Below are 21,349 nucleotides of genomic sequence, written 5' to 3'. Positions count from 1 at the left end.
TGGACAGCTTTTTTTTTTGAGCATCAGTACAGACATAAGCGCTCATATACACGCGCATACACTCACCCCTATGAACGCACACACGCACACCCTACCCCTATGAGCACTTTCGAAAGACTGAGCCGGCATATCAATTTGAGATTTTACGAAGTCACCGTAGGCGCCTCGTAGTCGACGGGAACGTCTCCTCCCACTGAAAGCGTATCGCCGGAATTCCTGAAATAAATTCAGGATAAATGCGAGCACCAGGATTTGAACCCTAATGGGTTGGGGATACCACTGTCCACCTAACCATCTCAACCAGAGGTTGGTTCGCCCACGTGGACAGCTTTGCCAAGTTTTGGCAGGCGGCTTTACCACGTGGCCGCCGTCGCGTCCGCTTCCCCACCCCCGTAGGCCACCAGGTTGGCATGGCCGTGTCCTCTGGCTGCCCCAGCCGCTCCTCTCATTCGTGCTCCTCCGCTCGGCAGCGCACTCCGGCCGAATACGTCCGGTCTGGACGACCTCCTCCACCAACGACCGGCTAAACCATGGTGAGTTTTTCAACGTTTTTTTTCATTAGGTAAAATGTTAAATAATTATGGGTTAATTGTTTGGTAATTAGGTTGTCATAGTTAGTAGATGTTAGAGTATTGTTAGTTTGCTAGCTATTTAGCTAGGTTAATTGTGTGGATGATATGCAACATATGTGGATGACGAAATTTGATATATATGATGGCAATCAATATGAACTATGCTAAGATACGTTTGATAGGATATGTGCTTGTGCATGTGTGATTTAGAATGTGAGAGGAGAGGAGAATGGGAGATGAGAGGACAGGGGAGTAGAGAAGACGATGATGAGACAACGATATACCAATTTTAATTGATGTGAACTGGAGTTTATTGATAAAAGGAGAGAAAGAAAATGAAAGGAAATTTGAAAAAAAAACTAGTAGTATAAAATTGCTATCTTTTGATAAAATGTGGATATGCATGGAAATATTTGCAAATGCTATCTTTCATATGTGTGGTATATAGTGCTAGCTAGATGTTACATCCGGCCTCATTTTTTTGTGATGAATAATGACCTATTTGTATAATTTAGTGTAGATGGCCGACGGAAGTGCAGGATGGAAGGACATGTTTGAGGAGTACGTGGGACGGTGGGAGGCGATGCCATCAAGTTGGCGAAGATGAAGGGGATTTCTAGTTGGTTTCCAAGTGTGAATGAAATGGTGGATGGGGCGGGAGGGAGGGTGTACACACATGGTAAGCCGAAGGAGAGGATGTGGATGATACCCCCTGAGGGGACACCTGCTACCGAAATCCTCATTCATGCGATGGACAAGGAGTTTGAGGATCTCGGACAATGAGAGTGATGGGCTAAGTTACACTCTCGCTTTCGTGGTACGGAGGCTGGTGTGGTGGGGGAGGTGGCCTGGCCTGAGTTGGGAACTAGGCGTGCGCTGATTCTTTTGGACGATCCCATGGATATGGATGCTGATGCGGTGGAGATGGAGCAGGCCGATGAAGTGGAGATGGTGGTCGACGCGCCTCAGCTGGGCTGCAGGACCATGCTGCTAGCGGTTGACAACTATGTGCTTCAAGGCTACTGCCATTCATCACACCTCGGCGAAGTCGTCATGACACGTGAAAGCCTCTGGTGCGTTTAGCTTCGCCGAGTTCTGTCGGACGGATCTCGGCAAAGCTATGTGCCACGTGGTAAGCACCGTCTTCGTCCTCCCGTCAAGTGTCTTTTCTTTTGTCGTATGCCCTATTTAGATCTCTGCAGAGTGTCTGCCGAGTACTTGAGTACTGGTACTCGACAACATGACCTTTGCCTGAAGGGTGTAGGCCGAGTACCCTAAGCCGAGAGCTAAACCAGGCAAACTGTCTGCTGAGTTCAAATCAGCTTTTGCCGAATTTTCAGGGCACTAGGGAAATATAAAACTGCAATTGTGGTTGAATAACCTGTTCATAAGAGTGTGTTCATGTTCAGTTCCTCTCAAGCCATCGATTTATACTGTTTCGGGCCAGGGGAGCACAAGTTCCTTAGTTTCCAGTTTGATGGCTGGTCACAAATGCAACATGGTTGGCACATGACGTGTGCGTGAAACAAGAGGCATTCAGCTCAAATTATGCCTATAGGAGATCGTGCAGCCAACACACGCGAATCCTCATGCATTGTCCTATCACCAAACCATGAAAAAGAAGATTTTTATATTTGCTGAGAAAGATGGAAGGAGGTCTCCCATTTCTTTGCTGAAACCATGATCCCATCAGTTTCTTTTTGCATTTCCAACAGACTGGTAATCTTATAAAATAAACCTACTACAAAGTCACAAATCCAACTAGTATATTACTTCGTCAAACTAGAAAAGCAACACATGAGTATGTAACCCTAACAAACAACAAGAGTAGCGAGTTGTGCCGACGCGAAAGAATAGGATCGCACGAGGCGATCTAGGAGGCGACGAGGGTTCCCTGCGCGCCGCCGGTGCCGCCGACGGTTCCCTCTCTCTCCGTCGACCGCTCCGGCGGCGGGAGAGAGGGGGAACCTCGGGTCTGTTCGCTAGGTGGGTGTGTCGTAGGGTTAGGGTTGAGGGAGACGCTGCCGAGGCCGTTGCGGTGGTGTCGCGTCGGAATAAGTTTCTCCGGGCTCCGTTCGCGGTCAGGCGAGGCTTTTGCTTTCGTCTAGAAACCAGCGGGGTTGGGGATCCCCGAATCTTGTCGAGGTCGCGGGCTATGGTGGCTGGAGGTCCATCGGCACTTGCCGTTTGGGTCCTCAGATGGGCGATGGATGTAGAGAGACGAAGACCCTTCTTCTTCCTTGTTGGTATGATTTGTTGCTGTTGTTCTTCTCCTTCCTCTGCGCTGATGCTGGTGGGAGATCTTGCTTTGCCCGGGCGGATGGCCCGGCCGTGGTGCTGAACCGGTCGGATGACTCGAGTTCTCTTCCTTCCGGAAGGGACACTTTTTGCGGTACTCAAAGCCATAGATGGCGACGGCTGTTGCAGGTATGTTGGATTGATGCCCATGCCCTCTCAGCGCTGGTGTCAAGAAAGGAGGAAGCAGCGTGGCGGCAATTGTACCGAGGTCGAAGATGATGACCTGCTTGCAACTGGTTGCAGATCCTTCTGCTGCAGGGGTCTTCTCTCAAGATTCAGGAATGATGACACAGGGCTCCGGGGATCGTCTTGCGTTATGGTTGTCTTAGGGTACTCTAGGTGTTCATGGTTCTTTGTGTTTGCGTTTCAGTGTGCTTGTAAGGATCAGCTACTTTATACTGATTCGTGATATGAATGATAAAATTCTAAAAAAAAACAACAACAAGAGTAGTTTCGTTAACTTGAGAAACCTACTACCAAGCGGATATTCGTTTCTGAGCCCAGGCTCAGATGCTCATGAAATCTCTCACTACCAAGCTCGCTCTCATCCACAAATGAACATACATCATACTCTGGCAAGAATACGGCAAGTTGGACAGTAGCTCATTCTCAACTGCTATTGTATATATATTATACACTCACAAAAAACCACATAGATCATACCTCTGATCGCTGATATCTGCAGTTTCGTCACATTTGTTTTTTTTTTGGAAAAGGAATTTCGTCACATTGGTGAGGATTTGACGCAAAAAAAAATCACACCCCCACAGCCATACAAACAAGTTTTTTTTTTCCGATGACTGAATCACGCAAACAACCCAGTGTCCCTGTGATTCCCCAATTGAATCCCCCAAGGCCGTGCTTGGAATTGATGTATAACTTACACATGTAACTTACTGGCCGCTGTTCCCTCAAAAAAAAAAACTTACTGGCCGCTGTCCCCTCAAAAAAAAAAAACTTACTGGCCGCTGTGTAAATTCCAGCCCGAAGTGAAATGACGGGCACATGGGTGTATTTTTTAGGCAAAAGTCTAAAAAAAACCTTGATTTTGTTCTCCAAGTCTGAATCAAACCCTGAATTGAGAATCCCTGGAATTGTCACCTTGTCTTTGTTAATCCCGGTTTATCCCATCCCATTAGTGCTAATAGATGGTTTGGGCGTCGGGATTGCTGGCGTGGCTGGGATTAGGGGTTAATTGGATGCCATGATGGACGGACTATGGGCCCTACTGTCCTCATAAACCCCACCACGAACCTGCTCCTTCCCCTGTTTCTCTCCCTGGACGTCACTCGTTCCTTCCCCAGCTTGCAGCGGCAATGGCGTACATGCATTGATTGATCATGGGGACGGCAAGACGATCACGGCGGCTGGAAAAATCTCTGGTAATCCCCTTCCATCTTTTATTCGTCTTCTCGTCCTTGTTTTTTTCACCAATGATTGTCTCTGGTTAGGGTTTGTAGGCGCAGAAAAATCTGGTTTTTAGGGCATTTACTTTGTGCAGAAACAATAGATTTTTCTTACATCTAGTTCGGAGTACTTGTATCACTCGTTGATTTTATCAAAAAATCTGTGGCAATGCAGGTTCCTCATGTCATCATGGATCCTTGCGACAAACTACATGTGCGGTTTCATTTTGGTGGCCAATTTGTTCGAATTGGGCCTACTTTAGACTATGTTGGTGGAGATGAAGCAAGTTCAGAGATTGAAAGGGATAGATTGTCTTTGCCAGAGATCAAAGGCTTTCTTGGTGATCACATACCAGTGAAAGAAAGTATGAAGATTCACTTCCTGATGCCTGGTAAAAACTAGTGGATGGCCTATTATTTTTGTGTGATGATGCTGGTTGTATGAAGATGTCTGAATATATAACTGATGGAGGAGTGGCTGAGGTCTATGTGGAGTATTTTGGGGAGCAAGATGATCAGAGTGCAAGTGACAGTGGTAGTGATTTTGAAAATGAGATGGACAATGATTTAGAAGGAGAGACTGATGTAGAACCAGATGCAGTCATAACTACAGATGATGATGTGCAAATAATTAGTGTGGATCCATCATCATTGACCGCAATAGAAAATGTGCTCGAACCAAATGAGAGTGCTGTTATTACCCAGGTGATTAGCATCCCTACAAATCACAATTTCTGTAGGAAACAGAGGACTGAAAGTTCACAAGTTCAGATATTGAGTTCCCAATTTCAGATACAAAGTTCTCAGGTTCAGATATATAGCTCTCAGGTCATTAATCCAGTAATAGATAGTGGTAATGCAGCAGCTCAACAAACACAAGAACATGACAATGATGACAATGGCTCTGCAGTTTCAGACAGTGAGGAGGATGATAGTGATTATGTGGCAGGAAGTGATGACAGTGGACTGGAAGAGGAATATGTGGAACTAAGGGAACAAGCAAAGGCTTTTAAGAAGAGAATTAGAGACTCAAAGAGATGGGCTCAGAGAAATCCATCTGGTGTTGTTCCAATAGATCTAGTGGCAAATGTGGAAGAAGTGGTAGGAGAAGACCACTTTGACTCAGATGATGAAGATTACTCATATGATGAGGAAAGTGATCATGAAGGAGAATTTGTTAGGAGGAAAACTAAGTTCCCTAGGTACAACCCTAAGGTAGATATTCCACTATTCTGCTTGGGAATGGTTTTCAGGAGCAAGGAACAGATGAGGAAGGCACTAATAAAATATGGACTTCTGACATTTAGAAGTATAAACTTCATGAAGTCAGAAGAAGGGAGGATCAGGGCTAAGTGTGGATGGCCTGGATGTCCGTGGACTATATATGGTGCTTATAGTAGCAGGTGTTCTAGATTTCAGGTGATCACATATGAAGATCAACATGAGTGTGCACCTAACAGAGACAATCACCTTGTCACAGCAAAAGTTATTGCTAGGAGATATGAGCACATCTTAAGAGCCAATCCGACATGGAAAATTGATAGCATTAAAGCCACGGTTCTGAAAGATTTCTTTGCGGATGTTTCAACATCAAAGTGCAAGGCTGCTAAGAAGATAGTGTCAGAGAAGCTACTTGCCGGACTGAAAGATGAGTACACCAAGGTGTTCGACTACCAGCTTGAACTACTTAGGAGCAATCCTGGGAGCACAATCCTTGTTGGCTTGAACCCTGAGTACATGGATCAAAATATTTTCCAAAGCTTCTACGTATGCTTCAATGCTATGAAAAAGGGTTTTAAAGCTTGCAGAAGAGTTATTGGGCTTGATGGCTGTTTTTTCAAAGGAGCATGTCAAGGTGAGCTTCTATGTGCTATTGGTAGAGATGCTAATAATCAAATGTATCCAGTAGCTTGGGCAGTAGTGGAGAAAGAAACTAGTGAATCTTGGGAGTGGTTTGTTGGCCTTTTGATAAAGGACTTGGATATTAATGATCAAGGTGAAGGATGGGTGTTCATATCAGATCAACAGAAGGTATGTTGTTCACATAGTTGTCCATATTGGCTTTTTGTTAATTATTTACTTGTTAGTGATATCCTATTAATTACTAGTTTGTTTAGGTTCATGCTATGTTGGTTAGGTTCACTCGTCTTGTCGAAGCATGACGTACTCACTTTTATGGTAGGTTGCTTAGGTTCACTCTCCTTGATGAAGCGTGACCTACTCACTTTTATGGTAGGTTGCTTAGGTTCACTCGCCTTGTAGAAGCGTGACCGACTCACTTTTATGCTAGGTACACTTTTTTAGGCTAGGTTAATTTGTCCCATCTACATTTGTCCTATGTACCTATTGTAATATATTTTTTGCAACTTCAATGTAGGGCCTTATCAATGCAATGCAAAATTACGTACCAAAGGCACAACATAGAATGTGTGCTAGACACATCTATGCTAACTGGAAAAAAAAGTTTAGAGAGCATGCTCTGCAAAAGAAATTTTGGGCAATTGCCAAGGCTGCAAATAGAGAAGATTTCATGTATAGGAAGGCCAAGTTAGCTCAAGATACACCTGAAGGTGCAAGGGACATAATGAGGACAGAGCCTAAGCATTGGGCAAGAGCATTTTTTCCTATTGGGTCCCTTTGTGACTCAGTTGATAACAATCTATGTGAGTCCTTTAACAATGCTATAGTTGAGGCCAGATTCTATCCTATCATCTCTATGCTAGAGAAGATTAGACACAAGATGACACTTAGAGTCCAAGAAAATAGGAGCAAAAGTGAAAAGTGGACATCTAGTGATATATGCCCAAACATTTTCAAGAAGCTTAAGGTGGCCATCAAAATGACTCAGTTCTGTGATGTGCTCTGGAATGGCAAGGAAGGGTTTGAGGTGAAACATGTCAGTGGCAGAGGAAGGAGCTATACAGTGAACTTGGACAAATGGACTTGCTCTTGTGGTTACTTTCAGCTAGCAGGGATGCCTTGTTGCCATGCCATCAGTGCCATATACAAGAGTGGAAGAAACATAGCTGACTTCATTCACAAATGCTATTCAGTTGAGCAATTTAAGAAGATATATGAGCACTGCTTGGAGCCAGTAGAAGGACAAGAGAGATGGCCTATCTCTGACAAACCTAGACCACAAGCACCTGGGTATGTGAGTATGCCAGGTAGGCCTAGGAATAATGACAGGAAGAGGGAAGAGGGAGAAGCACCAAAAGGAAAGAAAATGTCAAAGCATGGCACTAAAATTACTTGCAGCATGTGTGGCCACAAGGGGCACAACAAGACAGGTTGCCACAAGAATCCTGAAAAGGGGAAGAAGAAGAATGCCTTCCTGAAGAAAACAGGCAGGAAAATGAAGTCATCTGAGGTAAATACAAGTTCACTCTCTTGTTTCAAATAGTTTTGCTTTTTCTTAATCACTTGTGCATTCACATGCTTATGTACTCTCATATTTTTTTAACAGCAAGCAAACACTGATGCTCAAATCAGATCAAGCCAGCAAGCTAAAAGCATAGGAGAAGTTCAAGCACAAGCAGGATCAAATGGTGGGAAGAGGAAGGCTACCAAAAAACAGAATGTGCAATCCAAGAAAAAATCAAAGATGTGATATGATGGAGTAGTGATTTTCTGTTAGCATATTACTGAATTGCTATGTCCTTTTGTTCCTTATGTCACTCTGGTCATATAGTACCTATTGTGTGATGAACTTATGCAAAAATACGGAACTAAACTGCTGTACTAGTGATTTTCTCACTCTGGACTAGTGATTTTACTAGATATGTCACTCTGGTTATGTCCTTTTGCTGGTTATGTCACTCTGTTAGCATATTAATAAATTACTTGTTATTTTGGTTTACTCAAACTGTGTTTGTGTAAGCTGAAATGTCATATATGTTGTTGAGAACATGTGATATGTTCTCACAAATTTACCTACTGTTTATGTGATATGTTACCAGAAATTTAGCACATAGTAGCACTTCCTGTTGTTTTCTCAAGTTGCAGTCTAACAAAATGAACCATCAATTACCACATAAATAGCAGCATGGAATATCATTACATCATCCAACCATTACATCATTCAGCCATTACAAGATTTTGGCATTACATTTTTCTTCTAGCTATTAATGCAGTACAAATCCTGTAAATACACCTGCCAATAACATTTTTGGTTCAATCTCTGCATTCTTCTCCAGAACTTGTTGACTCAGTGCATCCTCTGTTCCAATTCTTTGGCCCTGTTCCAATCATGGTTGCCAGTCATCACCACCTGCAGCTTCAAACCTCCTGATTGCAGCCCTGAGATCGAGCAGTAGTTCTGCAAGGATTGGGGAGCAGGGATCACTATGCCACTGAAAAAATCCACAACCAGCCTCGGATTCAAGTGTTCATACCATAAGAAATGGAAAGAAGGACGAGGAAGAATTAGTAGAGAAGATTGGGAGCTCACAATTTCATGGACGCAGCACTAGTATCTTCCAGGGAGGAGACTTCTTGCACGGGCGACCTTGATGGAGCCCTACGCCCGCGACCTCCGCCTGATTACGACGCGCGGGAGGAGGAAGACATCGCCGATTGCAGCCGCCACCGTTGTCGTCGCCGTCGTTGCCGCCGCCGCCGTCGCCGTCGCCGCCGCCCGCCTACTGACGGACCCTAATTTGGTTCCCCTGCTGAAGCTCTGTTTTTGCCCGTCAATAAAAAGCTCTGTTCTTTCCCCGCCGCTGCACCTTATGTGAGTACCCAAAGAGGCCCGCAGTCAGTTCATCGTCACGTCCAGTTAACCCTAATCCTAGCCACGTCAGCAATCCCAACGCCCAAACCAGCTATTAGCACTAATGGGCTGGGATTAACCGGGATTAACAAACACAGGGTGATGATTTCAGGGATTCTCAGTTCAAGGTTTGATTCAGACTTGAAGAACAAAATCAAGGTTTTTTTTAGACTTTTGCCTATTTTTTACAAGGGTATTTTTTTTGAGCATTACAAGGGTATTTAGAAGAGAAACGGTGATCCAAACAAGGCCTAAATCGATTTAGCGGGCGCTACATAACAAATAGATTTTGGGAGGGGGAGGGGGTGAACTTGACGATCAGAGTATGACGTATGCGGAGGAGTGGGGGAGAAAACATCGTTTTTTTTAGCAAAATGGGAGAGATAACTTCTGCTGCGAAAGAGTCACTTGGTGGGCTCAGGTCTCCAACCACGGCCCACTCGAGATGTCAAAACCCTGGCGGAACCGTGCTTGTCGCGTCGTCGTCCTCGCGTAGTCATGCGGCGAGATTAGTCGCCGTCGCGATCTCGCTGATCCACCATCTCCTGTGCCTGGCGGGATGCGTCGGCGGCCAGGCGGGAGGGGTGCGCGCCGTGTCCGCGGTGCGGACCGCCTAGGCGCGCTCCCGGACGCGGTCCTGCAGCACGTGCTGTCCTTCCTGCCGTCGCGCGACGCCGTGCGCACCAGCGTGCTCGCCCGCCGCTGGCGCCACCAGTGGAAGTCCGTGCCGGCCCTGCGGATCACCGGCGTCGACGCCTTCGAGAGCGCCCGCCACCTCAACGGCTTCGTCAACCACCTCATCGTCCTCCGCGACCGGACGACTCTCCATGCCTGCGAGATCGTGGCCTACCTAAAGTACGAGGACTACGGCGAGGGGTCCCAAGACGACGACGACGAGGAGCGGGAGCGGTACACCGACCTCTGGGTCCGGTACGCCTTGTCGTGCCACGCTCGGCTGCTCCGGCTTAGCGACCATGACACCGATAACCACGATGCCAAACACGAGGTTCTGCGGAGTGTTATACTTGCCACTCCCATCTCCTCCCCTCATCTGACGACGTTGGATTTCGATGGTGTCCATTTCTCGGACGAATGCTCTCTTGATTTCTCCGGCTGCCCAAACCTGGAGACCTTAAAGATGAGCCGTTGCTCCTTCCTAAGCGTACTCAGCTACGATATATCGTCGCCGTCTGTGCGATGCCTGAGCATCACGGACTGTGATTTTCGTCGCATTGATGAGAAGAAACAGGCCATCATCTCTGTGCCAAGCCTGGTCTACCTGGAGCTGGCCGCGGAACGTGGCATGGTTCCCGCGTTTGAGAGCACGCCGTCCTTGCTAACCGCATCTATCAAGCTTGAAGACAGTGCTCACTCTTGGATTAGGGACGAAAAGGATGCTTCCTTGCTCCTTGAACGCTTCTCAGATGTTACCACTAGTCTAGACCTCATAGCTGACCGTCAACAGGTATGTTTGTCTTAATTGTATTCACCGAAGTTACAACTCCGTCTGTAAAGAAATACAAAAGCGTTTTATATATATATATATATATATATATATATATATATATATATATATATATATATATATATTATAGAGGGAGTACTAGCTATTCTCATTTGACATCTGTTATGTATGGAATCTACGTAACATGTTGCACTTGCCACAGCTTGCTTTCAGGAAAGATTTAAAACTGTGCGCTACATTTACCAAGCTCAGAATCTTGTCACTCAATGATTGGTGTGTGGAGCCTGATTTTGGCCCACTGCTCTACATTCTCCGGCGGTCACCAAGTCTGGAGAAGCTCCGCCTCCGGCTATCTAAGGTATATGTGTTTTCTAAGTTTTATACATTTTGTCCGACCTGTTGAACCTGCACAGTTGCATTGTCGATGTATTTTGGTAAAATGTACAGCCATATCTACCTGCTGAGGAAACCGACGGAAGCTACGATTCGACAGAACCATTTTTGGTGTCAAAGCATCTCAAGGTCGTCGAGATTAAATGTCGGGCAAAAGATGAGAGAGCTCACAGAATTTCGAAGGCCCTTTGTTCCTATGGAGTATCTGCTGATAAAATCAACATCAAGGAAAGAATACGGTCCTCCAATGGTAAAGTCAAAATTTCAATCTTCCTAGAATTTTGATGCTTTTTGCATTCCCATTTCATGTTGTATGTGTTAATTAATTTCATAACCGGTATTTTAATATAGTTGAAAAGTAAATGTTTAAATGATAAGCATCAAGGGGAAATTGTTCTTAAGTCAATTATAGTCTTGTGATTTTTAAATTTTCTGTCTTTCCACGGCAAGGCAAAGTTTCAGTCTTCCAAGATTTTGAAGTTTTTTGGATTCCCATTCCATGTATGTGTGTTAAATTTTGCCAACGGTATTTTTTAACTTGAGTTAGTTGGAACAGCAAATGTGTAAATGATGAGCATCAAAGGGGAATGTGTTCTTGTCAAATCAAATTATTAGTCTTGGTGATTTAAAAAATTTTGGTGTTCCCAATTTTCCAGTCTTCCTACATTTTGAAGTTTTTTGCATTCTCATACCATGTATTTGGATTAGTTGGAACAATAAATGTGCAAATGATAAGCATCAAGGGAAATTTATTCTTAATATAAATAATTTATCTTGGTGATTTTTACATTTTTGCAACCCCGTGTATATTTGTGAAATTTAGCAATGTATATTTCTCAAGTTAATTGAACAACCAAATACGTAAAACATAAGCCAAGCTTCTATCAGCTTCATGTTGCTAACAAAAACACGGTTCTTCTGGCTCCGCCACATTTAACTCAAGGATATGCCAGTCCAACTAATTGCACATTCTTTTTGTACTTGTACAGGAATATATTATGAGTCTGACACGTCAATCCATTCGTATTCAGATCCGGAGAAATATCAGTTAGATTAACATTTGAGGCATTGTTCCCTTGCAAAAAAAAAAAATTTGAGACATTGTTATGAATTTACTTGCTTCACCAGAGGACCTTTTGCGTAAGTTTTAGTTGTCGAGTCGAGGCCTTTGTAGTTAATTTCACAAAACTGAAGTATGGATACAATTTGGATTTGGTTCGGGCATTGAACATAAGCTATCTTATCTTCTTTGTACTCTTTTTTTGTGTCATATTCCATTTAGATTTTCTGGAACATGTTACGCTGTTTTGCATTACATATCATGTCTTTTCTAATTTACTTACCCCGTGATGTTTGGCTTGTACCGAAGTGGTGCACCTGCTCTCCACATGGAGGTTCATGTCAGGTAGTACTGCACTTGAGGCAACATCTGACGCCAAATGTTCTCTTTTCTCGTTGCATTATATTGATAGATGAGCCCCCGGGGTGCATTCTATATTGCAAGCAATTGATGCTTCCAAGTGCAAGGCTGGTATTGCTGGGGAAATGGTTAACATGATAACGATCCAAAGTTTTGCACTTAGCGTTGTGTATCCCATCGGTATTTGGTATGTCCCCGGCGTGTTATCTAGTGCCTTAAAAGTGTAGTACATCGGACTAGTAGTTGAACTGAAAGTTGGCTAGGGGGGGATCCAAGTAGGAGTTGGCGCAGGAATGCTAGATATGACCGCAATAAGTTTTGATGTCTTCATCATTGAAATCAAGTGCAAAATACTCTGCTTACATTCGTGCAAGTCACCACAGGCGCTCCGCTGTCGACATGATCGTCCCATCCCAGTGAAAGAATAGGCACACATCGGTGTAGCAGCAAAGTATCAAAGCTGATGTTTGATCACTCGTTATAGAGAGTAAAAGCACCCACCACTGAGTTCACTTTGTGAAAAAATCAACTCTTACTGAGTCCACACACCACTTAGTTCACTTTGTCAAAAAATTAACTCTTAATTGGTCCTTCCATCTAACCACTAACCACCCACCCGAAAGCACCGCCATTGTCTGCCTCTGCGACAACTCATGCAACCAATTCACGGCACCAAATTGTGAGAACTAGTCTCTTCTCAAATCTGATTCTTACGAACCTCAATATTGTAGAGCTCTCTAAATTCCGCCATTCGAAGTTTGCATCAGACCAGGTCGTTACTTGTATAGTACTAGTATGTGACTGCTGTTTCAGTATATGCCAAGTATACTTTGTAGAGTATAGCAATTTCTACATGCTCTGTTATGTATTCATGGAAACAGCCACAAATGTGCATCCAGTATGGAAACAAGCTTCTAGAATTGAACAAGTTACTACTTCACCTGAGCCTCACAAATACTAAAAACAAGTCTCAAAGTTAACAAGTTACAAGAGGTTATACAGCATTCAGTCTCACAGATACTGGAAACAAGTTCTAGAATTAAACATGCTACCAGAGATCAGTCTCAGAAATGCTGGAAACAAGTTGCTGGACTTGAACAAGTTACCGAAGTTCAGTCTCACAAAAGTACGCCATACTGAACTGACAACCATAGTAAATCGGCAAAGTTGGTGTCCTAGTCAAATGATAAACTTCCTCCGCCATGCGAAAATTTCATACATATTGCTGGCCTAGAGAAGCTTAGTAACAACTGGCGGAACTCTTCGTCGTTGCTTTCAGAGATCGAGTCATGGAAACTTACTGTCACCCTTTCTAGCATTGTCGCCCACTTGAATAACCTTTTCACAAGAGCGAGTTCATGTTCAGTTCCTCTCAGGCCATTGATTGCTACTTCTTTGAGGCAAGGTAGCACGAGGTCCTCTGTTTCCCAATTTGATGGTTCAGCACAAATGCAACCTGGTTGGCACACCTGAATCAAGAGGAATAACAGCTTAAGATTAACTGATATGGTTTGAGATAAGAGACATGAAACTAGAAATTATTAGACTGCATGGATACTCTTAGATATGTCAAGAAGAAAATTTACAAAAGAATAAAAGCATACAAATTAATCTAGAACCAGAATATTGCTGAAAGTATAATTGTTGTATGCATATGGAAAACCGTAAAGCCAACAGATTATAAACCTTATACGAATGCTGATGTATCATGCTATCATCAACCCATATAAAAATAAAAGAAGATTTCATATTTGCTATAGAAGATCAAATGAGGGTTCCAATTTTTTGCTGGAAATACGACCCCATCAATTTGTTGTGCCATTTCCAACAGACTTGTAATCTTTTGAAATAAAACCTACTGCAAAGTCACGAATCCAAGTAGTATATTACTTTTGTCAAGTTTGATAAGCAATACTTCAGTATCTAACCCTAACCAACAACAAGAGTAGGGCAACTCGCTGCTAAGCAATGGGATTTCCCACAAACTTCCTTGCTGCCTATTTTCTTGTAAACTAAGTATAGTGTTACCTTAGAGTCCCTCCGAGTAACAAGTTGAAGCGTGAGCTGTCTTATACCGCTAGACATCTTGAGAACATGGAATGAGCTGGCTCCAAAGGAATGTCCACATGCCAATACAAACAGCCCCAAGACGGTAATGTTAGGCAACTTTGTCATCTCTTCCATCAAGAATCGTTCGTTGCCATGGACCTGCAGGTTCATAGGAAGTCATACAATAGGTCAATAGTTGGACAAGGACACAGACATGTCATTTTTCTACAAAGTGACTAACACACATTAATTAAACAAGTCCACTTTTGTGTGCATTGTTGTGAATTTTCAATTTTGTATGGCTTCGCAAGTATTCCAAATGATATATTCCTCAAGTTTAACTCTCAAAATTTGGTTATAATGGATTGACTCACATACCGGCAGATAGAAAAGGATGAGAATAAGTTTGCTGATATGGTGAAAATGCTGTGAAAGCATCAAGCTGTGATGATTGCGTGCAGAAACTGTATCTCCTCCATATGCACAAAGAGGATTGGTGGTCAGTTGTTGGAGATTTGGCATCTCGCCAAACAAAACAGAGCGAGGATCATAAGCACCCCTCCAATCAAGTGTCACCAGCTGAGGAGCTGAGATGTTGGCAACTGGTTGACTTTGATTCAGAGGATCGGTGAAGCAAAGGAATACTTTTAATTTTTGCAGAGACAGGGCAACGATACTGAGCTGCTGCAAGGTATGCAAATTCCTCAGTTCCAGTTGTAGGAGAGATTCCGACTGGATTGTGAAGTTGTCCAGACTCCTGACACTGCAAACGGAAAGGCGACGCAGAGATGGACACCGTGATGAAGAGACAACATCGCTGAGGCTACACGGACCGTGCAGATGTATGCGAACCAGCTCCAGATCTGTGAGCCGGGTAAATACGCCGGAAGGCGGCAGGGTGAGGCCAATAGAATGTAGATCGAGCACGACCTTGGTTGCTTTCTCGAAGCAAGGCAACTTCAAGGTACCTCTTTCCCCGGCGGTGGCCTCATTCATGGCCCCCGTGTTCTTGAAATGCAGGACACCAGAGAGGCGGCGCGCGGCGATGGGGAGCCATGCCGCAGCGATTTCGGGGGTGACCTCGATGCCGGCAACGAAGAGGTGGCGGAGGGCCGGCGCATCATGGGCGGTGAGGGCGGCGCGGATGCGGTCGGGGTCAGTGCCGACGGGGAAATGGAGCTCCGGGAGGAGAGCCCAGACGCGGCGCCAGCGGCGGGCGAGGACGCTGGTCCGAGCGGCGACGGGGGCGTCGCGGAGCTTGAGGAGGATGTGGACGAGGACGTCGTCCGGCAGCGCGCTGAGGCGGTCCTCGCCACCTCCAACGCCGACGCCGGCGGCGACGGAGAGCTTTCGCCGCCGATGCCCCCGCGTGCGCTCCATGGAAGCAGGAACCAAGAGCGATGTGATGCGCCTTAGGTCACACCATTGCCGGCCGCCGGCCACCGGCCGCCGATGGATGGGCGTAGGAATGGATCGGGGGATTTGGGGTCTAGGGTTCTCCAGAGATTGGGGATTTCTCGGTGGATTGAGGCTCAACTCGATGGGTCTTTCCTACTTATTTTATTCAGATTTGCTTACCTTTTTTTTTTGAGACGGGATTTGCTTAGCTATGTCACATCTAGCTAGAAGATCGTGTAAAATGCCTCTGCCCAAAAATTCCGACCGGCAGGATTAACGTTTTTGACGGACCAAACAGATCCCGCACATTAGCCCGTACATGAAAAAAAAATCGTTTTTTTAAAGAATTTTATCATTCATATCATGAATTAGTACAAAGTAGTTGACCCTTACAAGCACACTGAAACGCAAACACAAAAGACCATAAACTCCTAGAGTATCCTAAGACAACCATAATACAAGAAGATCTCCGGAGCCCTGTGTCATCATCCTTAAATCTTGAGAGAAGACCCCTGTAGTAGAAAGATCTGCAACCAGTTGCAAGTAGGTCATCATCTTCAACCTCGGTACAATTGCCGCCACGCTGCTTCCTTCTTTCTTGACACCAGCGCTGAGAGGGCATGGACATCAATCCAACATACCTGCAACAGCCGTCGCCATCTATGGCCTTGAGTACCGCGAAAAGTGTCCCTTTCGGAAGGAAGAGAACTCGAGTCATCCGACCGGTCCAGCACCGCGGCCGGGCCATCCGCCCAGGCAAAGCAAGATCTTCCACCAGCATCAGCGTAGAGGAAGGAGAAGAACAGCAACAACAAATCATACCAATAAGGAAGAAGAAGGGTCTTCGTCTCCCTACATCCATCGCCCATCTGAGGACCCAAACAGCCAGTGCTGATGGACCTCCAGCCATCATAGCCCGCGACCTCGACGAGATCCGGGGATCCCAACCCCGCCGGCTCCTAGACGAAAGCAAAAGCCTCGCCTGACCGCGAACGGAGTCCGGAGAAACTTATTCCGACGCGACACCACCGCAACGGCCTCGGCAGCGTCTCCCTCAACCCTAACCCTACGACACACCCACCTAGCGAACAGACCCGAGGTTCCCCATCTCTCCCGCCGCCGGAGCGGCCGACGGAGAGAAAGGGAACCAGCGGCATCACCGGCGGCGCGTAGGGAACCCTCGCCGCCTCCTAGATCGCCTCGTGCGATCCTATTCTTTCGCGCGATGAGAATAAGTTTGCTGATATGGTGAAAATCGTTTTATTTTCAACCGGCTGATGCACGCAGCTTGTAAACCGCCTCCTCCTAGCCACGCGTGTCCCGTGTGGACCCAGCAACTCGCACGCCTTCCGCGTCGTTTGTCCCTCGTCTCCCATCTCTGAAACCTTGTCCCCCTCCTTCCCAATTCTTCGTCTTCCATTCTTCCCATCGTTCCCATCTCCACTTCTCCCCATGGTTATGTGCTTCATCGAGGAAGCCAGCTTCATTGGTGCTGCGCGTTGTGTTGTGAAGCTTCCGTCGTGTGCCGCTCCGATGCTGCCGGTGGAGGCGCCTGCGCTGGCCGTGGGAAGGCTGGGGCTCGGCTGCTGCTACTAGATAAAGCCAGGGTTGGGCCCACAATGGTGCAGAAAGTGTGGCCCGCAAAGGGCCTAGAATTCTAAGAGGCCCCAAATTTTTTACATAGGCCTAGTATTAAAAAAATTATGAACTACTGGGCTGGGGTCACCTGTCGAAGCGAGGAGATCCATCGAGCTACAACCACCAGCGCTGAAACCATACAAGGCCATACAAGAGTTTATTGCAAGATATCTGACGGAGATTGAACTTATCAGGAAACCAGCGACAGAGCAGATTGGAAGGCAGGGAAGGACAAATAACCAGCGCCCTAAGGCTCCTCCATAGGGGTACGCGAAGATCCATGTTGACGCAGCATGCCGGAGAGGAGGGGGAGGAGCTGCTGCAGTAGTGTGCCGAGATGCAGCCAGAGTCTTCCTTGGGAGCTCAGCTCCTGTCGCTGGGGGAGTTGATGATCCTTTCATTTTGGAGACAATAGCATGCAGGGAAGCACTAGCATTGGCGCAGGACCTTAGTCTCCATGCGGTAATAGTGGCGTCTGATGCAAAAGAAGTCATGGGAGCTATTAATGGGTGTGCCGCGAACCCAATGGAGCCATTGTTCAGGAGAATAAACACTTTAGCTGCTTCTTTTAGTTGTTCTTTTACTTTTGAAAGCCGTGTCGTTAATATTGAAGCTCATAGATTAGCCAAGCATTCTTGTTCGTTGGGCAGGGGACGCCATATGTGGCTTGGCCAATCCCATAACGAGAGATGTATCCCACATACTATGGTTTTCGATGAATAAAAGCTTGGTTTCATGCTCAAAAAAACCAGCGCTGAAACGGACTCCTAGAAAAAAACGACGCTGAAACGGGATCGACCTGATCTGTGATATCCTCGACTCCAGGTCTCCAGCGCTGAAACGGCGGCAGCAACGAGCATTGAAACTTCTCATGGTCTCCTCGTCGTCCTGAGACTCCTCCTCGACTGGTTGTACTCTATCAGGCCTGTACTCGATGTCTCGATCGCTACAGCCTAACGGGATCTGGAATTCAGGATCGTGAGAACTGCTCTCAATCGTGGGGCGGCGACCGTGGGCTCGTGGCTACAGGAAGGAAAGGAACGTCTTCATGCGACCGGCCGCTGCCGCCGTTGCCTTCCTCGCCTCCTCTGTCCTCACTCAAATTTGGATTGGTCGGTGACCGACTCTAGCCTCCTGCCAGGTGTTTACTGCTTAGCGAAGGAACTTTGGTTCCTACTCCTAATTCCTAATTTTGTAATTAATTATTGGTAGGGGTCGTTACTTCATTAGAGATTGGTTCTTCCTTCTTACCTCCTCGGTTAAAGGTCACATGACTCAAAATTAGGTGAGTTAGACGGTTTGTCGAATTGGCAAACATTGATGCATGATCTCCAACTCCAATTGATATATGCTACTGTATAACTTCAATTTTATCCATCTTCTTTATGTTGTGTTTCAATAATACAGATTTGAGTCATCATGGGAAAACTTGAGAGTGAAGTGTTGGAGAAGATTGATTACGGAGATATCATTTTGAAGATTTCATTTCAAAGAATACTAAAAGAATGAGGATGTTCAAATAAATAGCAAGAGGGAGTTGGATAGGTATGACTTTTTTATATGCAATTGTTATGCAAGACATTATATTATATACATTGCAATTTTTTCTGCGATATATATATAATATTATATATATATATATATATACTATAATTGCTCGTTAGTTTATTTTTTTGTGAGATAGGGCCCTATTTTTTAGTTTCGCATAGGGCCGGGATTTTGCCGGCCCGACACTGGATAAAGCATTAAAGCTCGCCGGCGCTGCAATCGAGAGGTCTCACCGGCAACAGATGCTGTGACGCCCAACAACGAAGCACCGCCGGCGCTGCAATGGAACTTTGTCGGGCTGCGGTGGAGCTTTTGCCGCGCCGCCGTTTGCTGCATGGGAGCTTTGCCGCCGCTGCAATGGAGCTTTCCCGGGCTGCGTTGGAGCTTTTGAAGCACTGCCGGCGCTGCAATGAAACTTCGCCGGGCTGTAGTGGAGCTTTTGCCGCACCGTCAGCGCTGCATTGGAGCTTTGCCGCCGCTGCAATGGAGCTTCCCCGGGCTGCGTTGGAGCTTTTGACGCACCGCCGACATTGCAATGAAGCTTCGACGGGGCTGTGGAAGCTGTGACGGTGTAATGGAGCTCCGTCGAGGCTGCAACGGAGCTTCACCGGATGCTGGAGATGCTGCGCTGAAGCTGTTGCACGCTCGGTGCTGTGTGGCGTTGCTGCGTCGGAGCATCGGCGGACCGCGGGATGGTGCGTTGGAATATTTGTTTGTGGTACGACGGCGGGGCTGGTGCGACCAAAATCAGTACTCCGGCGAACGGCGACGCTGCACTGCTGGCCGGGAAGGGGCTGCTGCTCCTCCAACGGCGTACTGCTTCGTCCGCGACAGGAGGATGGGGTAGCGACAAAAGGAAGACGTGTATTGCGAGCCTGCAATCAACGGCCACACATGCCTCGATCAGACGGCTGCGCAGGCGGATGATCTTTCTGTAAGATCATCCGACTTACACGTAGCAGCCGCAAGAAAAATATACGATAACCCGGATATGCTCCGGCGAGAAATTCCGCCCTCCTCTCCTCTGCCTTTTTCCTTCTCCCAAGATCGATGGCGGGCGATGCTGGTGAAAGTCTTGGCAGCCATGTTGGGCCGCCTCAGAGTAAGCGTGGGCAGCATGACACGGAGGCCAGCAGCTCTAGCCGCGCCCGTGGTGCCATGGAGGTCAACGCAAGCGTGGGAGCGTGGCCGGCTCTCCCAGAGCCACGGGCAAAGCCCTTGGGTTGGCCTCGATGTGCTCAACGAGCACATCTTGCCGCACATCATGGGGGTGTTGCGTCGTTGATGAGGAGCTCGTCGTCGCGGAGCGCGCAGTGGCCAACGGAGAAGAAGGTGCTACCAACCGCCTCATCGTCACCCAGAATGAGCACGAGCTCGCCACCGTACTCTATAAGACAACCATCAAGTACTACCTCGACATCGACGAGTGAGGACGTCGTCGAACTAGGGTTAATTTCTAGCGCGAATTATGTTGCAATACGATAGCCTATTATACCATTCTTCAACCTTGTTCTTGAGAGAGAATTTGAAGAGTTTCAGCCTTATAAATTCTCAGGGCACACCTTCAATTTATTAAGTCCCGCATAAAGCGTCAGAGAACATAAGATGCACTTGAGGTTCCTCTTCTTCATCTTCTGTAAAAGCATGCTTTTGCACTTCATGGATTAGTTCACAATCAGTCGAATACTCAGTAGCAAAGTTTGTAGGATAAACTATATGAGATCTTGAGCCCATCATATATGGAGCACAATACTCCCTTAGGGACTTTTTCTTTCTTCTTGATTAATCAACATCTCTGCAAACAAAGCGTTAAGCTCAATAGTTTGATTTTCTTATAATTTTTTATTAGTGGAGCTTGTAGCTCATGCATAAAATGCGAAATATAATCTCTTAAATAAGTTCTACCAAAAAGAGTAGATCCTCTATCACTGTCAGAAAGCATCTACAATAATAACACCTGCAAATTAGTTACGGAACAAATACTCTGTGCTTAGCTCTTCGACACCATCGCCAGAAAATCCTTGATGGCCTACAAGGCACACATGGTATTCTAGCACCTTCATCTAAGTATCTCAATAGTAATCATCCCAACGAAGAGTGAATGAGAGTATTTATGAGTAGCCTTTCTGTCACACACAAGTTGCCACATATCTTGTATGAAGTAACTGTTTGAGAATCTGCAAAAGCAATTAGCTTATTTATTTTCCCTTTTTCTGTTTTATTTTCACGCTATGTGCATCCTGGATGTCTTTTGATTTCTTGTTGGTGCAGAGACTGGGTGTAATTGGTATCTTCGCGATATCAATATATTCACCTTTCCAATTTTTTTTTTGAAAAATTCTTGAGCTATCAACACATTCCTTCAAATCCTCTACCTCTCCTTCTTTCATT

General features: G+C 45.9%; 3 protein-coding genes and 1 pseudogene across 3 annotated transcripts; 3 read left to right on the top strand and 1 right to left on the bottom strand.

Moving 5' to 3' along the window:
* Positions 1 to 4,434: 4,434 nt before the first annotated feature.
* LOC147961825 (uncharacterized) lies at positions 4,435 to 6,567 on the top strand (annotated as a pseudogene).
* Positions 6,568 to 6,673: 106 nt separating this feature from the next.
* On the top strand, positions 6,674 to 8,167 carry LOC147961824 (uncharacterized). The gene is made up of 2 exons (XM_087537306.1): positions 6,674 to 7,646; positions 7,743 to 8,167. Exons 1-2 carry the CDS (start codon positions 6,702 to 6,704, stop codon positions 7,884 to 7,886), a joined length of 1,089 nt encoding a protein of 362 aa, XP_087393432.1. The 5' UTR covers positions 6,674 to 6,701; the 3' UTR covers positions 7,887 to 8,167.
* A 1,379-nt stretch (positions 8,168 to 9,546) lies between these two features.
* LOC147961823 (F-box/LRR-repeat protein At3g26922-like) lies at positions 9,547 to 11,962 on the top strand. The gene is made up of 4 exons (XM_087536928.1): positions 9,547 to 10,512; positions 10,715 to 10,870; positions 10,960 to 11,155; positions 11,895 to 11,962. Exons 1-4 carry the CDS (start codon positions 9,607 to 9,609, stop codon positions 11,960 to 11,962), a joined length of 1,326 nt encoding a protein of 441 aa, XP_087393054.1. The 5' UTR covers positions 9,547 to 9,606.
* Positions 11,963 to 13,224: 1,262 nt separating this feature from the next.
* On the bottom strand, positions 13,225 to 15,966 carry LOC125522236 (putative F-box/FBD/LRR-repeat protein At4g00315). The gene is made up of 3 exons (XM_048687318.2): positions 14,753 to 15,966; positions 14,354 to 14,533; positions 13,225 to 13,794 (listed from the first exon to the last, which is right to left on the bottom strand). Exons 1-3 carry the CDS (start codon positions 15,752 to 15,754, stop codon positions 13,501 to 13,503), a joined length of 1,476 nt encoding a protein of 491 aa, XP_048543275.2. The 5' UTR covers positions 15,755 to 15,966; the 3' UTR covers positions 13,225 to 13,500.
* Positions 15,967 to 21,349: the final 5,383 nt, after the last annotated feature.

Source organism: Triticum urartu, chromosome 7A, assembly GCF_056163025.1.
Source record: "Triticum urartu cultivar PI428250 chromosome 7A, HENAU_Tu73, whole genome shotgun sequence".
NCBI classification, from domain to species: domain Eukaryota; kingdom Viridiplantae; phylum Streptophyta; class Magnoliopsida; order Poales; family Poaceae; genus Triticum; species Triticum urartu.
Note: the sequence above shows the minus strand (reverse complement) of the source record. Positions and strands in the feature narration are given on the sequence as shown.